Raw genomic sequence first — 24,783 nt, forward strand, 5'->3', positions numbered from 1 at the left:
TTACATATAGATACGCAAAACCACAAGTACCTGTTTACTTTTCTGTCACAGGAAATAAGTACTGAATATATGCTAGCAGTACCGGATTACCCTGCGCTGTGCTTATAGCAAATTCGACTAAGGGGTTACAGTATGAAAAAACATTGTCGCTGAGATTGAAAAAAGACGCGAGCGAAGTGAACGCAATTTTTTCTTCACTCTCCCTGTGTAACATAGGCTATATTTTATCTCGGTACGGACAGTAGTTCCAAAGTAATTAAAAAAAGACTGTTCTTAGTTAAAAATTTATTCCACACAACATGTAGGTACAATATTATTTATATTAAAGTAAAAAATGCTCATTGGACGGAACTTAGTCAACTATTCTACGTACTAAGTTAGTCAGAAATGTTACATAATGTATAAGCTATGTTACAATTTGATGCCAGAATAAGTCGAAATAATTTCTGATTTTTGAGAAATATTATAGTTTAGGGTAATTGCGCACTTATGTGAAAAATTCTGGCGAAAATATTAGTCAACAATGACTGAGTGATTTGATTATTAACCCGTGTAACATTAAAATAAAAATGAGTGAATGAACAAATACTTAGTACCATTCAGTCGTTCTATTAAATGTCTTTTCAAAATACATACAAAAATTGTGCTTATATTCAAGGCACTATAAAAAGGCACAAACAGTGATTGTAATACTTTTCTTTTTATGGCATAGAGGCAGTCGTTATTACACACAAATTATTATTAATTAATTAAACATGTAATGAGTTGCATCATTCTATAACGATAACCAAGCCATAGCCTGCCGTATATTTGCCCTTGGTTAGGCTGGTGTCAGACTTGCAGGCTTCTGACTACCCGTAACGACTGCCAAGGATGTTCAATGACAGCCGGGATGGATGACTGAAAATGGTTCGGTTATCGTTATAGTTAAATGGTCACCGTAAATGTAGTATTATTTTATTCCTAAGGTGCGTTCTACAGAAATCTTATCGCTTATTAAAAATACAAGTTTTGCTATTTTTCAATTTTAAAAAATTACATGATATGAGTTAATTTTGCATTTATAAAGTCAATTTTTATTACTATTTCTAATCAGTTATCTTGCATGATTTCATTATTTCAGTCATTAAAATGCATTTTTTTCTCTTACAACAAAAAATCTGCTTTTGTAATTCCTTATTTTTAAACAAATGCTTATTAATAATATGCATACGCATTGCATACGCATTGCATAAAATGTATTTCTTATGTTTATACAAATATAAAAATGATATACATAAACAACATCACAAAGACTAAAATATACATCAATAATAATGAGATTCTTAACATTAAAATATTTCGATTAAGGGCCGATTTTTAAATCATCACTTAACTTATATCTGAGGAATATGTGTATATGGAGAATATATATTTCTATACAAAATTTATGAGGAATATATATTTATAGACAAAAGCTGTCAAAACGTCAAACATATTCTTCAATTAAATGTTTTTGGCGACTGAAAAATCGACCCTAAAAATAAACTAATCATAAAATATAGAAGGACGGAAAATCTATACTAAATAAGGGCTTTTTAGAAAAAAACAATGAAATATAATATCAGAACGCCTTCTTAATTTAAAAGGCAGAAATATACCTTTAAAACTCCCAAAAATCATTAACTAGCTGTTACCCGCGGTTTCACTCGCGTCCCAGAGAGCTACTTCCCGCTATCGGGTAACCGTTTTTATTTTCACACAGACCGGAACCGGCTCCGATCGGCTCCGCTCGGCTGCGTGAGATGCAATCGGAGCCAAACGTCTGCAAAAACGAGAAAAAGTACGCGATCGGAGCCGGTCGGCTCCTCTTATTATTTCACACCGAGCGCCTTCGAGCATTCTTAATGACAAAAGCAGTGCACATGCAAAAATAAACCTTACTTCAAATACTAAGTACTCGATTTTCAACGTGTTAAGAATTTGCTTTCTCTCCGAGCCGGTCTGTCTGAACGGACACTAAAAACTCTCGACAAATGAGTACCAAATGTACATAATTTAAATCGGTTCGGTTTTGCCTTGAAAGCGGGACAGATAATATTTTTTTACAATATTCATACATAGAGTATATTTTGAACATAGATTTAATGTTTTCTTTGCTTATACTAAAATTAAAATTATTATAAGATTAAGTTGCCATGCTTGGACCATTCAATACCCCTTTTAAAACATCCGAGCGAATTGTTAGTCAAAGAAATTATTTTATTTTCACCACAAAAAATTGCATTTTGAATAAATAATTTGCATTTTACTGAAATTTTTACAAAATTAGGCGGCCACTAGACCTAAAATAACTTTGTGCATTTAGTCGTTAATAATTAGTTCACAATACGCAATATTGCGCAATTTAATAGATCGTCTAGGGATCGCCTTAGTCTTTTCTGACGAGCGACAGTGGGTAGTACATTATATTTTTGGATGCAAATAATACAAAAAGTACAAAATTGTAGACTTACAAGATCTACTATAAAAGGCAAACATTACAGTTATTTGGCGTACATACATTTTCCACTGTGTATATATTTTTAAGAGGTTCTTAATTTTATTCTTAAGGCTGATTTTTGTACAGGCTGATAACTTTTACATAGAAAAGAATAGATATTTCAATCAGATAAAAGATATATAAAAAAGGTGCGAGTCCACAGCTAGCATGTGTTTGCGCACAAAAGTGTTTATCAATTTGCTTCTGTTTGCTAATAGTAAAAAATCGGCCTAATCTTTGTTACTATTTTCGCTACTTTGTTCTAATGTCTGCTATATATAAAGTTTATGGCGGTAACTCCACTAATAACCTAGTTTATAATTCTATTATGTTTTCTACCTCAAGTAAAATGTATCATAACAAACAACATTCAAATCCACACAAAACACACACAAACACATACTTTGTTGCACATTTAACCGTAACTCACTTATCAAACTCACAACACAACTGGTGTCCTTTAGCACACTGCATTAGTCTCTATTACCCTACCATAATGTACAAACCAAACACCCCTGAGCATGGTTTAGTCTCATACATTCGCAAATTGTTTTTTACAAATGGCTAATACTCTGCAATCTATTATCTCGTCTGACTTAGACAAAATTGAAGTAGCAAAATCTTATAAATGCCCACCGTCAGATTGCTCTAACTACTTGGCAGGGTCTAATCAACATATCAAAATATTTCATATAAATATACGAAGCATAAATAAAAATTTCGATGAACTATTGGTATTGATAAATTTAATCAAATTTTCCTGTGATGTATTGGTACTTACTGAGTGCTGGCTGAGTAAAGTTGTAAACCTCCCTGTATTGAACGGCTACAACTCGCATTATACAAAACGAACGGCTAACCAGAACGACGGTATTGTTGTCTATATAAAAAATAACATTAATTGTACAATAACAGAACCCAATTTTCTAAACGGAAATTGTCTGACCTGTGAAATTGCTGATAATCTTGCAATTGTGGCTATATATCGTTCGCCGTCATATAAAACCAGAACCCAATTTGACAACTTTTTAAACAGCATAGACAACGTGCTCTTATCTCTAAAAAACTATAAAAATCTTTGTTTAGTAGGGGACACAAATATAGACATCCAACCAAATAATTTAGTGGAACGCGCTGCTGAATACTTAACACTACACGCCACGCACGGCCTGCTTCCTGCCCACCGGCTACCTACAAGAATTAATAGCTGCATAGATCATGTGATGCTCAAAACAGACAAATCAGCTACATTACTAGTGATTGAGTCACATGTAACCGACCACCTTCCAATTGTACTAGCTATTAATAACGTAAAACTCACTGGAGGAACGGTGCCGGCCTCCAAAGTACCAAAAATTGACTACACTGGTCTAGTAAACCAAATCGAAACCTACGACTTCTCGGAAGTTCTGAATACCAATGACCCCAACCTAGCAACTGACACACTAACGAAAATATTAAACATTGCTATAACCAGCCACACAAAATTAGTAATCATCCCTAGAAAAAACAGAATTATTCAACCTTGGATTACACCCGGTCTACTACGGTGCATCCGCCACCGTGATAAACTTCACAAGCAAGCAAGGAAATCACCCGAAAACTATGTAATCCAAACCTCTTATAAACGCTATAGAAATTACTGTAATGGTCTTCTCAAAAAACTTAAAAGATTATACGAGCAAAATGAGCTATGAAAAGTAAAAAACGACCCTAAAAAACTTTGGAATAAAATCAAAGAAATTACACACACCAAAAAGCAAATTACTCCGCCCTATGAGCTATTAGGTACAATCTCCGATAAACGCGAAGCAGCTAACCACATCTGTAACTACTTTGCGAACATTGGTCAAAAGCTAGGTTCCAAGATAAACAACCTTCCCTTCCAACCTTCTCTATCACATCTCTCCCCTGGCGTATGTCCTTCCAACTCCCTTATTCTTCTTGAAGTGGATAATGATGAGGTGGACTCCATTATCTCTAACCTCAAACCGGATAGTGCCACTGGCTGGGATGGTATCCCTGTAAAACTAATAAAACTTTGTCGACATGTTCTCGTACCGATTATCACTCACATAATAAACTGTTCTATGACCGTAGGGATATTCCCCAATTCTTTTAAAAAAGCCGTTATCCACCCAATACATAAAAGTGGGAACAGAGACTGTGTAAATAACTATAGACCCATTGCTGTACTACCTGTTCTGTCGAAGATTATGGAGAAAATTATTAATAAACAACTGGTAAACTACCTACATAAATACAACTATATAGCAAAAAATCAGTACGGGTTCAAAAAAGGAGTGTCTACGGAAGATGCAGTGCTAGACCTAACTGAACTTGTAGCTAGGAAATTAGACAGTCAACAGAAATGCCTGGGTCTGTTTCTTGATCTAACAAAAGCGTTTGACACGGTCTCTGTTCCCACCCTCCTATCTAAGCTTCACAACATCGGCATACGAGGCATTGTCCACGACCTTTTCAAGAGTTACCTGACAGACCGAAAAATTTGTGTAAAGATAGGACCGCATTTGAGTGCTGATGAGATAATGTCATACGGGGTGCCGCAGGGAAGTGTTATCGGCCCAACGCTCTTCTTAGTCTATATCAATGACTTGTGCATGCTTCCCCTACCATCTGCAAATACATTCGTATATGCGGATGATACAACAATTATAGTGCACGGGAGAAACTGGGCCGAGGTGCAAAACAACGCTGAAGAGTCCCTGCAAACAGTCATGGCATGGCTTCACAAAAACCTACTTACCCTGAACCTGCAAAAAACTAACTACATCCCGTTCGCCATCCATACTGGCATGAAACCCCCAAACACATTTTCAATTAAAGCTCACACATGTCTGGATACGCTGTCCTGCTCTTGCGTAGTGCTCCCTTTAGTAACATCAGTCAAATATCTGGGCGTGATGATCGATGATGGATTGAGATGGACCAAACACATTGAGTTTACTGCCAGTAAAGTCAGGAAAACTATCCACCTTTTCAAAATACTAAGGCATTCTGCTGACTTGGAGACCATAAAAATAATATACTATGCACTTTGCCAGTCCATCATAGGCTACTGTATTCTGGCGTGGGGGGGGTCGGCAAAAACAAAATTCCTGGAGGTGGAACGTGCGCAGAGGGCAGTACTTAAAGTTATGTGCCAAAAGCCATTCCGCTACCCGACTCATCAGCTTTACACCGAGCTCAAACTTTTGACGGTGAGACAGCTTTATGTACTCGGAGCCACTCTCTGGAAACATTGCCAAGTACCACCTCCAGACCCCAAAAAACGTGGTCAAAGAATAAGTTGCGAAATCCCTAAACATAGAACCACCTTTGCCAGAAGACAGCTATATGTGTTGAGCCCTCTAATCTACAGGAACATTAATAAGACCACCCAAATAGCAAAACTAAACAAACACGAAGCTAAGAATAAGCTGAAGAGCATGCTGTACCTCCTTGACTACTCTCAAACAGAGGAATTATTAATCACTCCAACATAAATTATAACGAAATATTCCATACCAGACGCGAAACACATTGACCGACATATAACACAACACTAAGCAACAAGCTCATACTATCGCAAACTCAGTCTCATCGAACTCAACCTCAGCACACACACAACACATACTCGCACACTTATACACCCCCACACACCCATTTACACACCTACATATATCACCACCTCACACACACCCACGCGATACAAATACACTCAACTCTTCTATTGATTACATACACCACCATCCACACACATTTTACTTTATTACTTTTGTTTATATATATCTAAAATCAACTTTAATTTCATTTAATCTAGTCCATCAAATATAAACTTTGTTTACTAAAACATTTCATATCAATGAACACCTATTTGTAATATGAGCCAACCAGCTCGTTTCATAGTAAGGATTTATTAGTGTCCAAGTGACAGTAGAACACTGGCTCCTAAGACACAGGCATTCCTAGTTTAGGGGCCAGGGTCTCAACATTTGTATGCCTTCAATTAAATTGTAATCCTGCTAGATATTAAGCATTTTGTAAACATTTTGTAAGGATTTGCATCAATAAAGCATTTATTTATTATTTATTTATTTATTATTTTCTCAATAAACTATACTAATCTTTTCGAATTCACACGGGTGTCTCAAGGCCCCCCTCGTGCACGTGTGCGAGGGGCGTGGCCTCGTCCGGGGGGTCCGGGGCCTCGCATCATATCTGCGAGGCCGGCATGGTGGACACCGTGCTGTGCGGGGTCGTGGGCCGAGACCCCGCGAGGGATGCGTTTAGAGATGCCATTGTGCCCATCATATATAATCTTTTTTATATTCAAAAGTTAAGTATATAGACTATAAATACAAAAAAATGGCTCTTTGAACCAGAAGATACATTTGTGTGAGTCACAGTGTCGGACACCGGTGGTATATCTAGACAATATAAAAATCAGCCCTAAGTTTTGTAAGTAATTTCAACAAATCACTGAGAAACTTTGATAAAAGAAACAGCCCTAGGCAGGCCATTTTGTTATTTTCAATAAACTATACTATTTTTCGAGTTTTTTTGTTAGTATTTCTCAATAAATCATAGCTAAATTCACACGGGTGGCCATTTTGAACAGTATTTTTCAATAAACTATACTTATCATTTCCAAAATTCACACGGGTGTCTCAAGCCCCCCCTCGTGCGCGTGTGCGAGGGGCGTGGCCTCGTCCGGGGGGTCCGGGGCCTCGCATCATATCTGCGAGGCCGGCATGGTGGACACCGTGCTGTGCGGGGTCGTGGGCCGAGACCCCGCGAGGGATGCGTTTAGAGATGCCATTGTGCCCATCTGTAAAGGAGAAATGAGAGTTTTACATTCAATTGTTATTTCTCAGACCATCAGTAATTTTAATCATTCGCATAAAAATCTATACAAGGAGTCCAAAGCAAAACCTTCGTTTTTCTATCTACCTACACTAATATTATAACGATGAAGAGAGTTTGAACGTAGGTACTAATTTCAAGAATTACTGCGATTTCAAAAGTAACAATTGTAGACTTACTTATTCTAGTGATCGAAGAAAGCTATAGTCTACTTTTTATCCCACTACACGAAGAAGTACGGGATGCGGGTGAACCGCTGGCAAAAGATCGTAATATTATAAAGCTGAAGAGATTACTTCTGGTTTGTATATTTATTATTTGGAAAATGAATCTCCGAAACTATTTCTCCGACTTCAAAAAATCTCAATTTCTATAGTCTACTTTTTAGTTCCCTAACTGAGAATTTCTAAGTTAAATCAACATCAAAACCTCCTTGGGTTGCGGGATTGTTCGCGCGAGTTACCGCGGCGCTGGTACATGATGGGTTTTAGTCAGTAAGAGTCTGACACTCCCTCACGCTGCACCCACAGCGGGAGTCATTTGATGACTCCCCACCAAAAAAAGTATCCCTTTTTTTGAAGTTGGTTAAAAAAACACATGAAAATGTTGAAACTTACCCTCAAATGAGCCAAATCCTCCAGCTTGGTTAAATCGGCTAGCTCAAGGTATAAGCTATATACCAGCACCCATCCATACATGCCGACGGCACAGAATATTATCCAGCACAGACACATTATAACGTTGTAAGCGAAAATCATATCGTTTACTATGGAGGCGAATATGAACGCTATGAGACGGAATATTATGAATACGCCGAAAGTGTAGAGCCAGGGTACTATGCGTTTTTCGTATTCCTGTAAAGAGAAAAATATAATTTAATGTTGATGATACTACAAGCGGGTAATATATTCTTATTATTATAATATTTCATTATAATAAATTATAAGGCTGAATATATATTTGGTATGCGTGAAGTTCGGGAACTACTTGGTGCTATTTGAAAAATTGTTTCAGTGTTAGATAGCTCATTTATCGAGGACGGCTATAGGCTACTTTTTATCCATGTGCCGGAAGTAGTTATCTCCCGTTGCGGTGAAAACCCACGATGGAAGCTTGTTCAAATATAATCAATCAAAGTAATTTTTGATGAGTTTGTTTAATTCCAAAGTTCGTTCAATTAAAACAATTCTACAGGGTGTGTCGTTCACAATCACATTAAATCTTATCACATTTCAATACATAGTATAAAACAAAGTCGCTTTCGCTGTATGTCCGTATGTATGCTTAGATCTTTAAAACTACGCAACGGATTTTGATGCGGTTTTTTTTAATAGATAGAGTGATTCTTAAGGAAGGTTTGTATGTATAATAAATGCATAATATAGTAGAGAAACACTGATAAATTTAAAGGTTTCTAATGTGATGTCGTAAATAAGCACGTTTTTTTGCGCTTATATTGCAAACGCTGGCTGAACCCTACCAGATAGACCAAAATAATGTACTACAGTATTGTTCACCTTAAAAAGTTCAACAAAAAAGTCCGCGATGGTATATGTCTATCTCTTAGGGATAACCCAGCATAACCATTTTTATTCTTTACTAAAAAATGGTTATTTACGAAGTGATTTTAAACAATACAGCATTAATCCTTATCCAATTAAGCTTCAATAAATATCCTTACCTTAAATAAATTGTGCATTTATTATAGATCAATATGCTTTTTACAGCATGTAATTTAAGTGAATATTACCGAAGATATTACAAATTTAAAATGCAGGGTCGATGTTGTTTGCTCCGGGCGGCGCGTGCCTATAAATAGCGCGTCGATGGCCGCGCTTCGCCTTATAGCACTTTATGATTTGCAGCGATCGCACGCGTTTATCGGAGCTCTCTAGCGAGGAAAATATCAAGAATTAATTAAACTGAATAGAATAAGTATCTTTTGTTGTTGATTATCTTTTAATTTTTATGGGGTAAACATTTCTGCTTCTTAGCCTTTTGGCTAGTTTTGACTACATTTACGGGCGGGTGCCAAGTAAATGTAGCGTGTTGTGTGTATGTGTGTGTTTATTGTGTGTGTTGAGGTGTTATGCCATGTTCGTCCAATTGCATGAACTTTCGTACTATGCGACACGTGTTGAGGATTGCGGCTTTTTGTAGTAAAATGTAGATGGAGTCTTTAAGTTCTATTAGTTTGAGGCTGTGGTGGAGGTGATTGGGTATGACACCCGTGGTGGAGACGACTATTGGTACTACGTATACTTTATCTTGTCTCCAAATTCTCGTGACCTCTTCTTTAAGTTCTTCATATTTGCTTATTTTTTCTACTATTGTTTTTTGTAAGTTATGGGTGTTGGGTACTGCGATATCTATAAGGTAGGTGACTTTGTTTATTTTATCCTGAAGGGTGATATCTGGTCTATTATAGTGGACAGTTCTATCTGTTAGTATTGCGCGATCGTAGTAAAGTTTATGTGTATTGTTTTCTAGAACTGTTTGTGGTGTGTACTTGTAGTAGGGTGTGTTTGTGTCTTGTATGAGTTTGTGTTTGAGTGCTAGCTTTTGGTGAATGATGTTTGCAACCTGGTTGTGTCTGTGAGTGTAGTCTGTCTGTGTGAGTGTTGTGCATGCCCCTGTAATGTGTTGTATGGTCTCTGGTTGTGTGTGGCATTTGCGGCATTTGTCGTTGGTGGCTGTGGGGTCTTCGATAATATATTTTCTGTAGTTTTTGGTGTTAATAATCTGATCTTGGATTGCTATGATAAATCCTTCGGTTTCAGGGAACAGGTTACCGATTTTGAGCCATTTGTTCGAGGCTATCGTGTCTATGTGTGGTTGTTCCAGGTCGTGTGGGTGTCGCCCGTGCAGGACTTTCTTTTTCCAGTCCTCTATTTTTTGTATTTGTGGGTCAGTAGTGTTGTTGTGTTGTGTGTCTGTTTGTTCGTGTAAGTTGAGTGGGGTGAAGTTGTGATCATTTAGCGTAACCGATTTATGGATGATACTGGTGTGTGATTTTGTGTGGAATAATGTTTTCAGCCTATGAATTTGTTTCTGCCAAAGATAGTTGATGTCTATTAGGCCTCTCCCTCCGTTTTGGCGTTTGATTGTGAGTCGCTCTATTGCGGATTTCGGGTGAAGATTATTGTGTTTGGTGAGTGTGGTGCGTGTTGTTCGTTCGATTTGTTGTATGTCAGTTTTGGACCATTTTATAATTCTAAACGAGTAGGTCAATATTGGAATTGCATAGGTGTTCAATGCTTTGATGAGATGTTTTCCAGAGAGTTGTTTTTTGCATATTGCGGTCACTCTCCGTTTATACTCTGAAATTAATGTGTTTTTAATAGAGGTATGGTCCAATCCTTTGAGTTGTTTATAGCCTAGGTATTTGTACAGATCTGTTGGTTCCATAGCTGCAATTGTGTCTGAAGTGTTAACGGTGTAGTCTCCTGGTTTTATTTTGCCCCTAATTATGTGAAGTGTTTTGCATTTGTCCAGTCCAAATTGCATGTTGATGTCTGTACTGAATTCTGTGGTGATGTCTATTAATTGTTTCATTTCTCTCTCTGTTTTTGTGTATAGTTTAATGTCATCCATGTAGATGTATTATTATTATACTAGCTGTTGCCCGCAACTTCGTCTGCGTGGGCAATATAGAATCGTCAAAATACTACTTATCCCGTAGGTGCATTCTTTCACGTGACAGTATAATTAGGATTAGCACTTAGCAGTCGCATAGATTCATTGATCAAGGTTGTGTTGTGGATGTGGCCATTTATCTAAACAAAAGAAGTAAAGTTTGTGACGTTGTGAATATCTCTGGATCTAGTCAGCCAATTTGGGAAATTATTACGTAAGGTGCGTAAGTAATTTTCACAGGAAACAGTTATAATCTATGTCTATATGCTTTGAGTCTGACAAAGCTGTCATTTGTACATTTTCTGCAGCTGCTGCGACTAATCAGAAGCCAGAAAGTCTGTCAATCTTACCATGGATATCGTCTTGTGTAGTTGACTGGATTGAAGATAGGTAGATAGGTAGTCGCTCCAAGCAAAATATTGGTACTCAAACAGATTCGGTGGCTGGAAGCCAACACCAACATAGTTGGGGAATAGCTGGATGGATGATAAAATGAGTCATCATCATCAGCAGGCGCATAGGGTAGGATAGTTTCACTACTGGGGAGAAACACTTGTATGACGGGGATTTTCTGTGCACTTACTCACTATGGTAAGGCTGACCCCACATTAGGCGTGCGCGATCCTCGGGCGTGTGAGTAGCGCGGGCGTCGCGAGCGCGCTGCGTGAACGTCGCGTTTTGCTGCCCTGCGGCATGTGTGAAGAGTGCAAGCGACGTGCTCGCGGCGAGCACGCGGCGCTCGAGTTGCGTTCTTACCCCTTCGCCCGCTATCCCCGCCGCCCGCTAAACGCCTTAGCAGTTAAACGTCAAGGAGAGCGGCGCGTGCGCGCCGCGAGCGCGCTGCAAATCCCGCAGGGCAGCAAAACGCGACGCTCACGCAACGCGCTCGCGACGCACGCGCGGCGCCCGCGCTACTCACACGCCCGAGGATCGCGCACGCCTAATGTGGTGGCCTAAGCCGGGACTCCACCGAAATGTTTGCATTAGTTCACGAATAGGTAAAATGTACGTATATTTGCGAGTCCACTTCATGTGTTCGTACTTGAAACCTGCAGTTTTGCCAAGATTTTCAAAATGTACGCTCGCAATTTGCCATTTCTTGGTGGAGCCAGCAAATCAAAAGAAACATAAGTGTTGTATACTGTGCGTCACTACCGCACACCGGGAAAATTTCGCTATTGCGGAGGACGTTTATATACCATATTTTGTGTCACACGTAAACAGGACGACAGTAAGTATCCACCGAAACACTTTCAAAGATCTGATGAACAAACAAATCAGACCTGACTTGGTCACCTGGGGCCAATCAGAGCTCTATGAAGCGATCATACGCTTTGGCTCCTACTGTTATTGTGGTTTCTGAAAATTTAATCACCTCATTCAACGATGAATGTAATTCTGATGGTACTATTAAGAACACTTGCTTAGCGCAGAAGCTGACGTTAGCAGGTCAAGTCTTTTGACTTCTCGAATAGGATACCATTGGTTTTTGTGCAATGCACACCTGCAATGCATTCTGGATTAGGATAGGATATAGGTGGATAGAATTTGCAACAGAGAACAATTCTGTCTTTGTGATTAAATGACATCAAACGTAGTTTTATATAAAAGGTGTTTTTTTAGACTTGGCTCGGGCCTTACTGAGACTGTTCGTAATCGTGAACAGTGTATTTGCGATCAGAAGTTGAAAGTAAACATGTCTCTGGTATGCGGCGCGTAATTTGTACGTTTTCAGACGCATACCTAAAGCATTTTACGTGTGTATGGTATTAAATCGAGAAAGCTCCCATTTCTTATCTGCACTTTGTATCTGGGCTTGTTTTTAAAGCTACAGAATCCTATATTACCTACCTCACGCTTAGCAGCGCTTGCGAGAGATAGATCCTCATTTCTTCTAGGATTAAGTTTACATATTTTGCATCAGAAAAAATAATTAAGGTCTACTTAATACTACTCACCCAAAGTAATTTGTTTTAAGGCCACCACATTAGTGGAAGATAAGCTAAACTATGTTTATGAAAAAATCCTGATATGAACTCCATCTGTAACTTTAAATGATAATTAATTGTTCCACTAAAGTCATCATTTTTGACATAATGTTCAAAAAATAATTTAGATGGCACCGTTTTAAATTTGGCCGAGAACTATTAATTTTCCTTTCATCAAGGCAATAATTATAGTTGGATTTTGATGTGGCACGGCAAACTGACAAACACTATTGAAATGTCTATCGAAAAATTACACTTCGTGTTAAAATATGGTGAATTACGGAAAATACACAACTCCGTCTGTTGAAATAATAATCCTCTATAAAGAATGTATGGTAATATTGTCATTTACCACCTCGCTCCTTTGACAAATTGATGATGTATTTTATTTACCACAGATGGAGCTACTTTAACCTTGGCTAAACAAAATTTTCATTTTTTTTTTCTTCCGATGTTACTTATAAAGACGTGATTTTCTGTGTAAAGATTAATAATAGGCCGGTCAACTAATATAAGTACAACATTCAAATGTACAGTTTTGACAAATAGATTGCGTGTCGTAATATTTTACATCTTGAATTCACAAAATTAATCATATCTTTTGATAAAGTGAATCGATTTCGATGAAATAAAAACTAAGTAATACCCCAAGTTACGTAGAGTTTTTGTATATAAGCATTGTCTGCATTTAATTCGTAGATTTTACGTGAATCGCGAACAAACAAACAGATAAACAGACAAACAGACAAACAGACAAAAATGACAAAAATGATGGAAATGGGTTCTGTTAGTTATCCTTTAACATGCTGGCAATTTTTTTTGTCAATTTCTTCAATGTACAAAAATTACTTTTCTACAGATTTATTATATGTATAGATTATTATATTAGTAGTATTGTAAGTACATTAGGTTAGATAGGATTAGCTTAAAACCATATTTCTTGGTATTTCTTCCATTAAGACTTTGATTTAAAGGACAATGCCAGGGTCTGGGCTCAAAGTTTGCCCAGCAGTGGGAGTAGTTCCAGCTGGTTCCATAGTGCACTCTGAACATGAAATCCAAATATTTTTGAAATCGGTCCCAGAGGTCCCGAGAAAAACCGGTTCAAATGTTCTCCATAGATAGTCACTTAACAAAGCCTGAGCCATTTGCCCAGTAGTAAAAGTGGTCGAAATAGGTTCTTTACTGCACTGTTAACACGAAATCTAAATATTTTGGAAATCGGTCCAAGAGGTCCCGAGAAAAACCGGTTCTAATGTTCAACTTGAACAGTCACTTTACAAAGCCCAAGCCGTTTGCCCAGTGGTGGAAATAGTTAAAATAGGTTCCTTACTTCACTCTTAACACGGAATCCAAATATTTTTGAAATCGGTCCCAGAGGTCCCGAGAAAAACCGGTTCAAATGTTCTCCATAGATAGTCACTTAACAAAGCCTGAGCCATTTGCCCAGTAGTGAAAGTGGTCGAAATAGGTTCTTTACTGCACTGTTAACACGAAATCCAAATATTTTTGAAATCGGTCCCTGAGGTCCTGAGAAAAACCGGTTCAAATGTTCTCCATAGATAGTCACTTAACAAAGCCTGAGCCATTTGCCCAGTAGTGAAAGTGGTCGAAATAGGTTCTTTACTGCACTGTTAATACGAAATCCAAATATTTTGGAAATCGGTCCCAGAGGTCCCGAGAAAAACCGGTTATAACGTTAAACTTGAACAGTCACTTTATAAAGCCCAAGCCATTTGCCCAGTAGTGGAAATAGTTAAAATAGGTTCCTTACTTCACTCTTAACACGGAATCCAAATATTTTTGAAATCGGTCCCAGAGGTCCCGAGAAAAACCGGTTCAAATGTTCTCCATAGATAGTCACTTAACAAAGCCTGAGCCATTTGCCCAGTAGTGAAAGTGGTCGAAATAGGTTCTTTACTGCACTGTTAACACGAAATTCAAATATTTTTGAAATCGGTCCCTGAGGTCCTGAGAAAAACCGGTTCAAATGTTCTCCATAGATAGTCACTTAACAAAGCCTGAGCCATTTGCCCAGTAGTGAAAGTGGTCGAAATAGGTTCTTTACTGCACTGTTAATACGAAATCCAAATATTTTGGAAATCGGTCCCAGAGGTCCCGAGAAAAACCGGTTATAACGTTAAACTTGAACAGTCACTTTATAAAGCCCAAGCCATTTGCCCAGTAGTGGGAATGGTTAGAATAGGTTCTTTACTTCACTCTTAAGACGGAATCCAAATATTTTTGAAATCGGTCCCAGAGGTCCCGAGAAGAACCGGTTCAAATGTTCTCCATAGATAGTCACTTAACAAAGCCTGAGCCATTTGCCCAGTAGTGAAAGTGGTCGAAATAGGTTCTTTACTGCACTGTTAACACGAAATCCAAATATTTTGGAAATCGGTCCCAGAGGTCCCGAAAAAAACCGGTTATAATGTTAAACTTGAACAGTCACTTTATAAAGCCCAAGCCATTTGCCCAGTAGTGGGAATGGTTAGAATAGGTTCTTTACTTCACTCTTAAGACGGACTCCAAATATTTTTGAAATCGGTCCCAGAGGTCAAGAGAAGAACCGGTTCTCATGTTAGCCAGCCATTGTTAGCTAGCCATTTTAAGCAGCCACAAACCTAACAACCTTCTTTTCTTGAAATAACATTCAGATAGTTAGTGGTTTCACTGTTAACAGGATAAAATAACAGAAATAGACGTTTAAAGGTAATTGTTGTTTCTCTTGCTTTTCAGTCTCTATCTACTACAATCAGTCCTAAGTTCGTGTAGCGTCATGCAATTAATATCCGTAATGGCAATGGAAAAATCTTATCAGGACGAATTAAATAAGCTCGAACACGAGGTAGTAAATAGTTACCGTTGAGGAATTCCCTCGTCTCACTGTCGTCTCCATCGGCAGGTCAGGTCTTAACCTCCACAGTTTTGTGGTGTCGGAGACATAGGTATACCCGAATGACAAGTTTTTATTCGATATGTGCTTACAATTTCCGAGAGTTCCCTATTGTTTTAAGGTTTCTATCACCAGACCCTGGACCGAATAACAAAGGAACTATTTGGAAAGTAAATCCTTTCAAACAATAAAATGATTGTTTATATCGGTTGGTAAACGACGGAGTTAATATGCACGTACTTACGTAAAAAGAATACAAACGAACTGAGTGAGAAACTCCTCCATTTTTTGAAGTCGGTAAAAAAAATTCTCGTTCAATACCTCGTATTTGTCGATTAATATTATAATGCATTTCAATTAAGGTAATAAAAGTGGAATAGTTAAGAGTTCGTAAGGATGTTTTTCGTAATATTGAATAAGAGTCAAACCAGTTTTTCTCAGGACTCCCGGGATAGATTTCGAAATATTTCGGTCTGGGACCTATTATAAGCCTATGGAACATAATACACTATGCAGTTACTGTGGGCAACTCTTGAGCCCAACTTCCATACAAAGAATAGCATTGTCCTTTAGAGTTAAGGCAATTTAGTATTAGGGCGAGCATTTTCAATTATTGAAAATTATAGTTAAGTTCATAGAAGAACTGAATAGAATAGGTATATTTTGTTGTTGATAATCTTTTGTTTTTAGTCGAACGAATAGTAAGTAAATATTTCTTACTCCAGCACTAACCAATAATTAGTGCGTGTATAAGGACATTCTGTAGTAGGTATATTTTGCATTGCACCCGTGCGAAGCCGGGGCGGGTCGCTAGTACTTTATAAGATTCTATGGCGAATTATTCCTAATTATTAATAATTATTAGAATTAACATAATCCATTCAGTGGTTTAACCACAGGAGTTATTTTTAGTTTTTCTAATTTACAACATCATGTGTAAAGCCGAGATAAAGTTAGGAGTAGCGAATGTTTTGATCAGTTGACAGCTGTCAGTTTTCAAGGGAGAGTTTCAGTTGTTTGTAATGACTGACTTTTATATGGTGTTCTAATTTTCGCACATTTTTATTATATTGACTTTGTTTGAAAAATTCATTTTTTTAATTTTTACGTATTTTTATTTTTCCTTTGTGTTAATCAACATATAAGAACCAGTATATTAACGCATTTCATTTAATGTGATTGTGAACGACACACCCGATATATACTTATGAATTATTATATTTTTAATATTTTTACATTAACATTTTCATCGAGAAATATTTAAACTGAAAGAACATTCGGAGTTATGTTGTGGTGCTGCACTTACCTTATTTTTACCTTGCATTACTAACTACAGGATGTCCGCATGAATGGTGAACAAATGAATGAATTAGTGAGTAAATGATGAATATGATTTAGAAAGGATTAATTTATTAAAAATATAAAAATGCGGTGAAATCTCGCATTCACGAAAATTGCGAAAATCAATTACATAATTGTGTAAGTTATTAAGAAGAAGAAGCTTTAATATTAAATTCTATGTATTTACTAATAAAATAAATAATTACCTTTCTAAGAGCATTGATGAGTATTATGCTAGTAACGAGAACTGCTACGGAACCGAGCCAGGAAAACAGCGCGAATATTATCAGCACGTTGCGGACTGAAAAAAAATAACACAATAATCCATATTGGATATATCTATCTATTTTTATATATTCGTAAAGACTCCGAAAGTACTGAAATGATTTGGAAACTTCTTTCACTGTTTGGAAGCTAGACATTATGGAAGCCACAAAGGCAGACCACCAGTTTGCAAAATTGCCCCGGTAACCAGGTTGCAGAGGAGGTCAGACAGGCAATCGCTCTTTATTGGCCACTGGTACTTAGCTGCATCCGGTTAGACTGGAAGCCGACCCCAACATAATTAACATAATTGGGGAAAGGCTTGGAAAACGAAAACAAACTATGTACATGTATTATCGGGTGTGTCGTTCATAATCACATTAAATGAAATGCGTTAATATACTGGTTAATATATGTCGATTAACACCAAGAAAAAAGAAAAATACGTGAAAATAAAAAAATGCATTTTTCAAACAAAGTAAATAGAATAAAAATGTGCGAAAATTAGAACACCATATAGAAGTCAGTCATTACAAACAGCTGAAATTCTCCCTTGAAAACTGACAGCTGTCAACTGATCAAAACATTCGATACTCCTAACTTTATTTCTGCTTTACACATGATGTTGTAAATTATGAAAACGAAAAATGAGTCCTGTGGCTAAACCACTGAATGGATTATGTTATTTTTTTTACAATTCGCTATAGAATATCATGAAGTACATGTGATAGAATTTAATGTGATTATGAACGACACACCCGATATAAATATAGTATTGTGTATATGGGCCTTGTTGCCTGAATTAAAAAGATATTTTTTTCTATTATCCCATTAATTAATATATATAAAAACTAGTACTTTATTTACCAGGTGGACTCCCAACATAGACAAATTGGTAGCTGATGACATAATACCCGGTGTGAGTGAAACCTGGTGTTGCCATGTACAAGCAGTACAAATCGAAGATGCTCTCCGCAAATGTGAATAATGCCATGAACTGGAAAACAAATTAATTAAATTAATGTGAAAGTTTAATTTTAAATTTTATGAATTTTATTTTATTACATATGGAAACATATAATATTAACAGCTAACAAAAACAACATATTATGTTAATTACATGTCTTCACATTGAGTTATCTATTAACAGAATGCTTGAAACAGAAAATAAATAGAACTAAACAATATTTCACAACACACTATGGATACCTCTTGGAATGCAAAATACAGTTTTCGAACCAATGTTTTGTAATTGAATACATATGGCTTGGCTTAGTAATGAATAAGTCAAGTTCAGAAAAGTTGATGAAAGGATTTTAAACTATCAGAATTTTTTATAACTAGTGGGCACTGGCACTGAAAACAATGTCATTTGTAAAAAAATATAAGATAAAAAGCTAAAACATACCAGCGTAAAGAATCCAGTAAGGAGCGATCCTCTCTGAAGATCCAGGAAGAATGCATCATGCAGTATAGGCTTCTGATACCACGGCAATCTTAGCGATCTCACCGACTTCGATGAACGGAGATTTGTTGAAGATCTGAAACAAAAATAGAGATATAGGCTACTTTTTCTCCGCATGCAGGAAGTCATTCTTTGAGGAAGTAGGTAAGACTACAATTTTGTGTAATTTTTTTTTAACAACCATATGAAAATTACACTTGGATGCGGCAGAGATGAGAATGTTAAGAGGTAAGTGTGGCGTTACGCGAATGGATAGAGTGAGGAATGAGTATATAAGAGGAAGTTTGAAAGTAGCGCCGGTATCAGAAAAACTGCGTGGAAACCGGCTGTCATGGTATGGGCATGTGATGCGAAGGAATGAAAGTCATGTTGTGAGGAAGATGATGAGTATGAATGTGGACGGATATAGTGGAAGAGGAAGACCAAAGAAACGATGGATGGATTGTGTGAAAGTAGATATGGTAAGAAAGAATGCTACTTGTGAGATGACGGCAGATAGAAGAGTATGGAAGGAGAAAACATGAGGCAGGAGGATGATGATAAAAATTACACTTGATTTAAGAATGGTATGCTAAGTATGAATGTAGATGGATGGAAAGAAAGAGAAAGACCTAAGAAAAGATGGATGGATTGCCTGAAAGATGACATGAATAGGAAGGGAGTGAGTGTCAGTATGACGAGGGACAGGGGAAAATGGAAGAGGATGGCATATTGCGCCGACCCCAAATAAAATTGGGAACAGGGCAGGAGGAAGAAGATTTAAGAATGGTATGAAATATTTTAAATTACATATATGAACAAACTAGTTATTTTCCACGATTTTTCTTGCATGCTCAGGATTATTTTAGCATACCTGGATAAAATATTATAGTCTATGTCATCCATTGACACGGACATAATTCAAACAGCAATTTTTTTCAAATAGTTTCAACAGATTTGGATACAAACAAGGCACTAATTCCAATTCTTTATAATACTAATTTAGAAGTTTGTATTTTATTTGTTTGGAAGATAAACTCTGACACCAGGGCTTGTTAGGTGTTCAAACCTACAGCACACTCGATAAGAAGAAGTTTATACAGAGTGTGTCGTACCTAATCACATTAAATTAAACATGTTAATATACTGGTTAATTTATGCTATTAAATTTTTTCTTTGTGCTAATCACAAAGAAAAAAATTAATACACAAAAATAAAAATTTCAAACGAAGTAAATAGAATAAAAATGTGCGAGAATTAGAACACCATATAAGAGTTAGTCAGTAAGAGCATCAAATGTTAGTGGTTCATTCAGTGGTTTAGCCGCAGGAGTCATTTTTAGTTTTCATTTGTTTAAAACATCATGTGTAAAGCAGAGATAAAGTTAAGAGCATCAAATGTTTTGACCAGTTGACAGCTGTCAGTTTTCAAGGGAGAATTTCCGTTGTTTGTAATACAACGGAAATTCTCCCTTCAAAATTGATGTTTTAAACAAATGAAAACTAAAAATGACTCCTGCGGCTAAACCACTGAATGGTTTGGTTATTTTTTTTAGGGGAATTATAAACCGAGCGATTAAAAAAACGCTTTGCGACTGATGATGACATACTGTATTAATAACTTGAGCGGTATGAATTTGAGTAAGCGAAAAATTAACTAAACTAACAACGAATATTGATTAATAATAAAACCCAGAACAACCTTAGAAAAAGTGGATTGTGATAAATCCATTTCATATATTAAAATTTTATCCGAGCGACTCCATTACTAAGTGAGCGACTGGAAATACAGAGAGGGCAACGTCAATATTAAGATAGAATCGATTTTTCTAAGTGAGGTTATACATAACGTACTACTAAAAAGTTCACTTTGAGCAAAGTTTTGTAAGCTGCTTTATTAATGATTATTGGTTCCTGATATTCTATTTTAAGATGGCAGAATTTTGAAAACGAATCGCTGCAAAACCGACTCCACGTAGTCTTGTTTGCCCTACCCCTAGAGTGCAATTCAAAACCGCGTGGGCGCGGAGGGGCGAGGCGGCCTGCGAGCTGAGGCGCAGGTAGTTTTAGCGCTCGCCGCCGCGTCTGAGGCTGGCCGGCCCAGCCGGCCAGCAAGCCGAAGCTGCGGTGGTGAGCGTGAAAACCATCTGCGACGATAAGCTCGCATGGGACCGCCGGAACCCCGCAGCGCCGGAGCCGTGACAGAAGCCATGCTTGCTGCATGTTGCATTGTGCTTCCATGCTGCATGCCTGCTTGCATGCTTCGGTTCAATCCCCTTCCCTCGCTCCGCTATCCCCCGCTTACTCCTTGGTATCTTAATTATACATTTCCGATTAATATTTAGGAAATGAATAGATTTCCTAGGAAATTTATATAATGTAATTTATTTTACACATTTTGTATTCGAAACATTTCATTTAAGATAAAATGCCACTCTGTATAAAAAATACATTTGCCAAATATTGAAAAAAATGCAGGACGTAACGTTGACACTCAAACAATTATTAAGTCACTCAAATAGTAAGAAGCTGCTCATTTTGTATTTTAAGTAACTCAAATTAATGTTTGTAAGATACTATTCTGTTGATTTTCCGTCACTTACAGTCAGTCGCTCACTTAGTAATTATATAACTAAAATTAATTAATTTTGACACTTAAAATTGTAATTTACAGTCACTTGTTTAATTGCTATCCTTTTTTTTACAATTCGCCATAGAATATCATAAAGTATATGTGATTAGGTACAACACACCCGATATATACAGTAGATGTAGTTTTTACTTGTATTTGTACTGAAATAAAGATAAGGAATCCTGTTATCACTATTTAAGTATAATGCTTAGCGTTATGACCACAACCATTGTCACAGCACAAAGCTTCCATTGAATATCTTTTATTCTTCATTAGAAGTTACAATACTTATTTTATTTATCGCTGCATATTTTATGTATTGTAAGTTGTGGTAGCCTAGTGGGTAAAGAACCAACCTCTTAAGTATGAGTGTGCGGGTTAGATTCCAGGTCAGGCAAGTACCAATGCAACTTTTCTAAGGTTGTATGTACTTTCTAAGAATATCTCGGACACCAATGACTGTGACTTTCAGAGGGCATGTTAAACTGTAGGTCCTGGCTGTCATTTAAAAACCTTGATGTTGTTATGGGTAGTCAGAAGCCAGTAAGTCTGATACCAGTGCAACCAAGGGGTATTGTTGCCCGGGTAACTGGGTTGAGGAGATCAGATAGGCATTCTCTCCTTGTAAAGCTCTGGTACTTAGTTGCATCTGGTGGGATTGAAAGCTGATTTCAACATAGTTGGGAAAAGGCTCGGGAGATGATAAGAGTTTTGTTGATCAACAATTATGTTAAGAAATCTTATGATTAAAGTAATGTCAATTGTCGCCAAATTGTCTTGGAAAATTGTTGATTCAGTTTTATAGATTACTTACTTCCTGCTTAGATTTAGAGCTACAAATATACCTATTCATATTAAGAGGGCAAAGAGTAAAATAGATACGAAATAATTAGTAAAATGACAACATAAAGAGTTAATTGAACCTTCGTGATAGTTAAAAAGTTATAATATTTGTACCTATAACATCGGTAATTATATAATAACAGTTATTATGATTTTAATGCAGTATTCAACTTTTAGAAGTTTGAAAGAAACTTTTTCAAAACAAACTCGAACCGTCGTATCTTCTATGACAAATTCGTTACGTACCGAACTATTTTCTAATAAGAAGTTTTTACATAACTTTTAACTTGGAATACTTACTTCCCGGTATAATGTGAATATACCGAGGGGGTCGATCGATAAGTCGAAGGCGTTTTTCTTCCGTACATATTTAATTTTCGTTTATTACTACTGCAGTCGACGCCCTATTTATTAATGTATTCAGGCACTTGTTTCACTGTGTTTTCACCATTTAGAACAATCCTAGTTTAATATACAGCTGAAATAGCTAACTTATGACTTATTTAAGACACGATTTAATTCATAATTATCTGTTTTCTTGTAAAAAGCCACGCCTGAAAATTGTTTGTTGCTACTTTCCGTTGTCAACTCGCAATATTACGCGGAAAAACGTATAAAAAGTAATATTCAAAATATTGGCGCTAGTAGTAACGGAAGATACATAAGTTAGAGAGAGAAGTCCTAAATAGAACTTATTCACGTAATTTAGTAGGATTATATTACAAACGTTTATAAAGATAGCAATGACCAAACCGTTTATTATCAAAAGATTGATTTGTGAAGAATGCTTTAAAAGTATTACAAGCCGTTTATTAATTTTTATTTTGTTAAATAAAAAATACGCTAATTTGACAATTTGAATTAAACTGTCAATCAACTTTCAAACTGCTGGGCGAAAGCATATATTTTTCAGATATTTTTTAGTAAAATGGAAGAAATAACTTCTCAAGACGTACGATGCAACGCTAAAAATGAAAAGGATGATAAGATTTTGTATAATAACTATAGGACAAATTGTGGATTGTGCTGTTAGTATTCTCATCAAAATATACAGTGGTTAAAAAGATATTGATTGTGCACGATGTGAATCGATCGATTTAAAATCGGCAAAATCATTCCGGGAAACATTTTCACCGTCTACTGTCCACCTCGCTATCCATTATTACGGGTATGAAAGCGCGATAGACAGTTTTGCATTTATAGAAAGGCTAGCTTTTCATTTATAGAACTTCTTACAACTAACGGAAGTTACTTACAGGTTTATTTATTTTATTTATTCCTTTATTTCAGGCAACTAGGGCCCATAGAAATACAAATACACATATATTATAGTTTATTTAGTTTTATTTATTATAGTTTAGGATAGGAGCAGTGGTAAAATAATTTATTTTATTTCGCAGGTGTGTGCCATACGCCTCCTTCTCACTCAAGAACCTACTATGGCCACATCTTCTGCACCGATTGCTTCTATAAGTACATATTTTCGCCCAGCAAGACCGACTGTTCCGGAGACATAACAAAGCTAGAGATTCAAAGGGAGAATCCAGACGATTAGACACAAAAGATATATTTTTAAGTTTTGAGATAGTATTTCTGTCCAAAAGTATGTAAAAATGGTAATGTTCGAAAAGTAATAAACATGTCTTGTATATTATTGAGTTGTTTTTCGATGTTGGTGACCGTATGCGTACGTTCGGGCCCTAAAGCTTGGGTTTCCTAGGAAAGCGCCAAAGCGGTGTCGTCATATAGCGGCCGTAATATTATGGACGCAAATAAACGGACGTCTTTACGGTGATGACATGTGGAAAGTTCCACGGCCGTTTTAACACACCGTCATAAACTTTTTGTTAGTTGTATTATACTTACTAACCTGTTTTATTTAATATTTCTCAAATTTCACGACACCAATTCTGTTTTAGTTGACTTTTTCTATAATCTTTACTTTTTATATTATTTATTGCTTCGTGGTTACGAACGAAATCTATTAAAATTTCGTCGTCCTCGCTGCTCCAAGAGTTGGAACTCATTTTTTACGTTGTTCCGAAAAAAAAAACAAATACGGATTAAAAAAGCTTCACCGCTTTCAATAAAACGTTCAACAAACCATCTGACACCGACAAGACGGCCGTCATGCAAATGCCGGCACCGCTTTTTAAAGTTACGGTGTCAGTTACCGCCCTCTAGGAAACCGCCCCATTTCGTTTACGACGTAGACAACGTTCTAGTGACGTCATTCACCGCTGTATTACGGCTGCTATATGACTGCACCACTTTCCTAGGAAACCAAAGCTTGAACAGATGGACCGCATTTCAATTGCAATCCAGGGCTGCCTCCACGAGCGAGAGAATCGCG

The 24,783-nt window shown here is 36.8% G+C and overlaps 1 protein-coding gene and 1 long non-coding RNA gene across 2 annotated transcripts; one reads left to right on the plus strand and one right to left on the minus strand.

The window, feature by feature from the left end:
* Positions 1-270: 270 nt before the first annotated feature.
* LOC124643702 lies at positions 271-23,020 on the minus strand. The gene is made up of 7 exons (XM_047182740.1): positions 22,731-23,020; positions 18,921-19,053; positions 18,380-18,509; positions 17,455-17,549; positions 8,005-8,241; positions 6,627-7,352; positions 271-2,768 (listed from the first exon to the last, which is right to left on the minus strand). The coding sequence occupies exons 1-6, from the start codon at positions 22,796-22,798 to the stop codon at positions 7,257-7,259; spliced, it is 759 nt and encodes a 252-aa protein (XP_047038696.1). The 5' UTR covers positions 22,799-23,020; the 3' UTR covers positions 271-2,768; positions 6,627-7,256.
* Positions 9,452-18,547, plus strand: LOC124643703. The gene is made up of 2 exons (XR_006985974.1): positions 9,452-9,763; positions 18,383-18,547. It is a non-coding gene; the product is annotated as an uncharacterized LOC124643703 (long non-coding RNA).
* Positions 23,021-24,783: the final 1,763 nt, after the last annotated feature.

The sequence above is a fragment of the Helicoverpa zea genome, chromosome 28 (assembly GCF_022581195.2).
Source record: "Helicoverpa zea isolate HzStark_Cry1AcR chromosome 28, ilHelZeax1.1, whole genome shotgun sequence".
Classification (NCBI taxonomy): domain Eukaryota; kingdom Metazoa; phylum Arthropoda; class Insecta; order Lepidoptera; family Noctuidae; genus Helicoverpa; species Helicoverpa zea.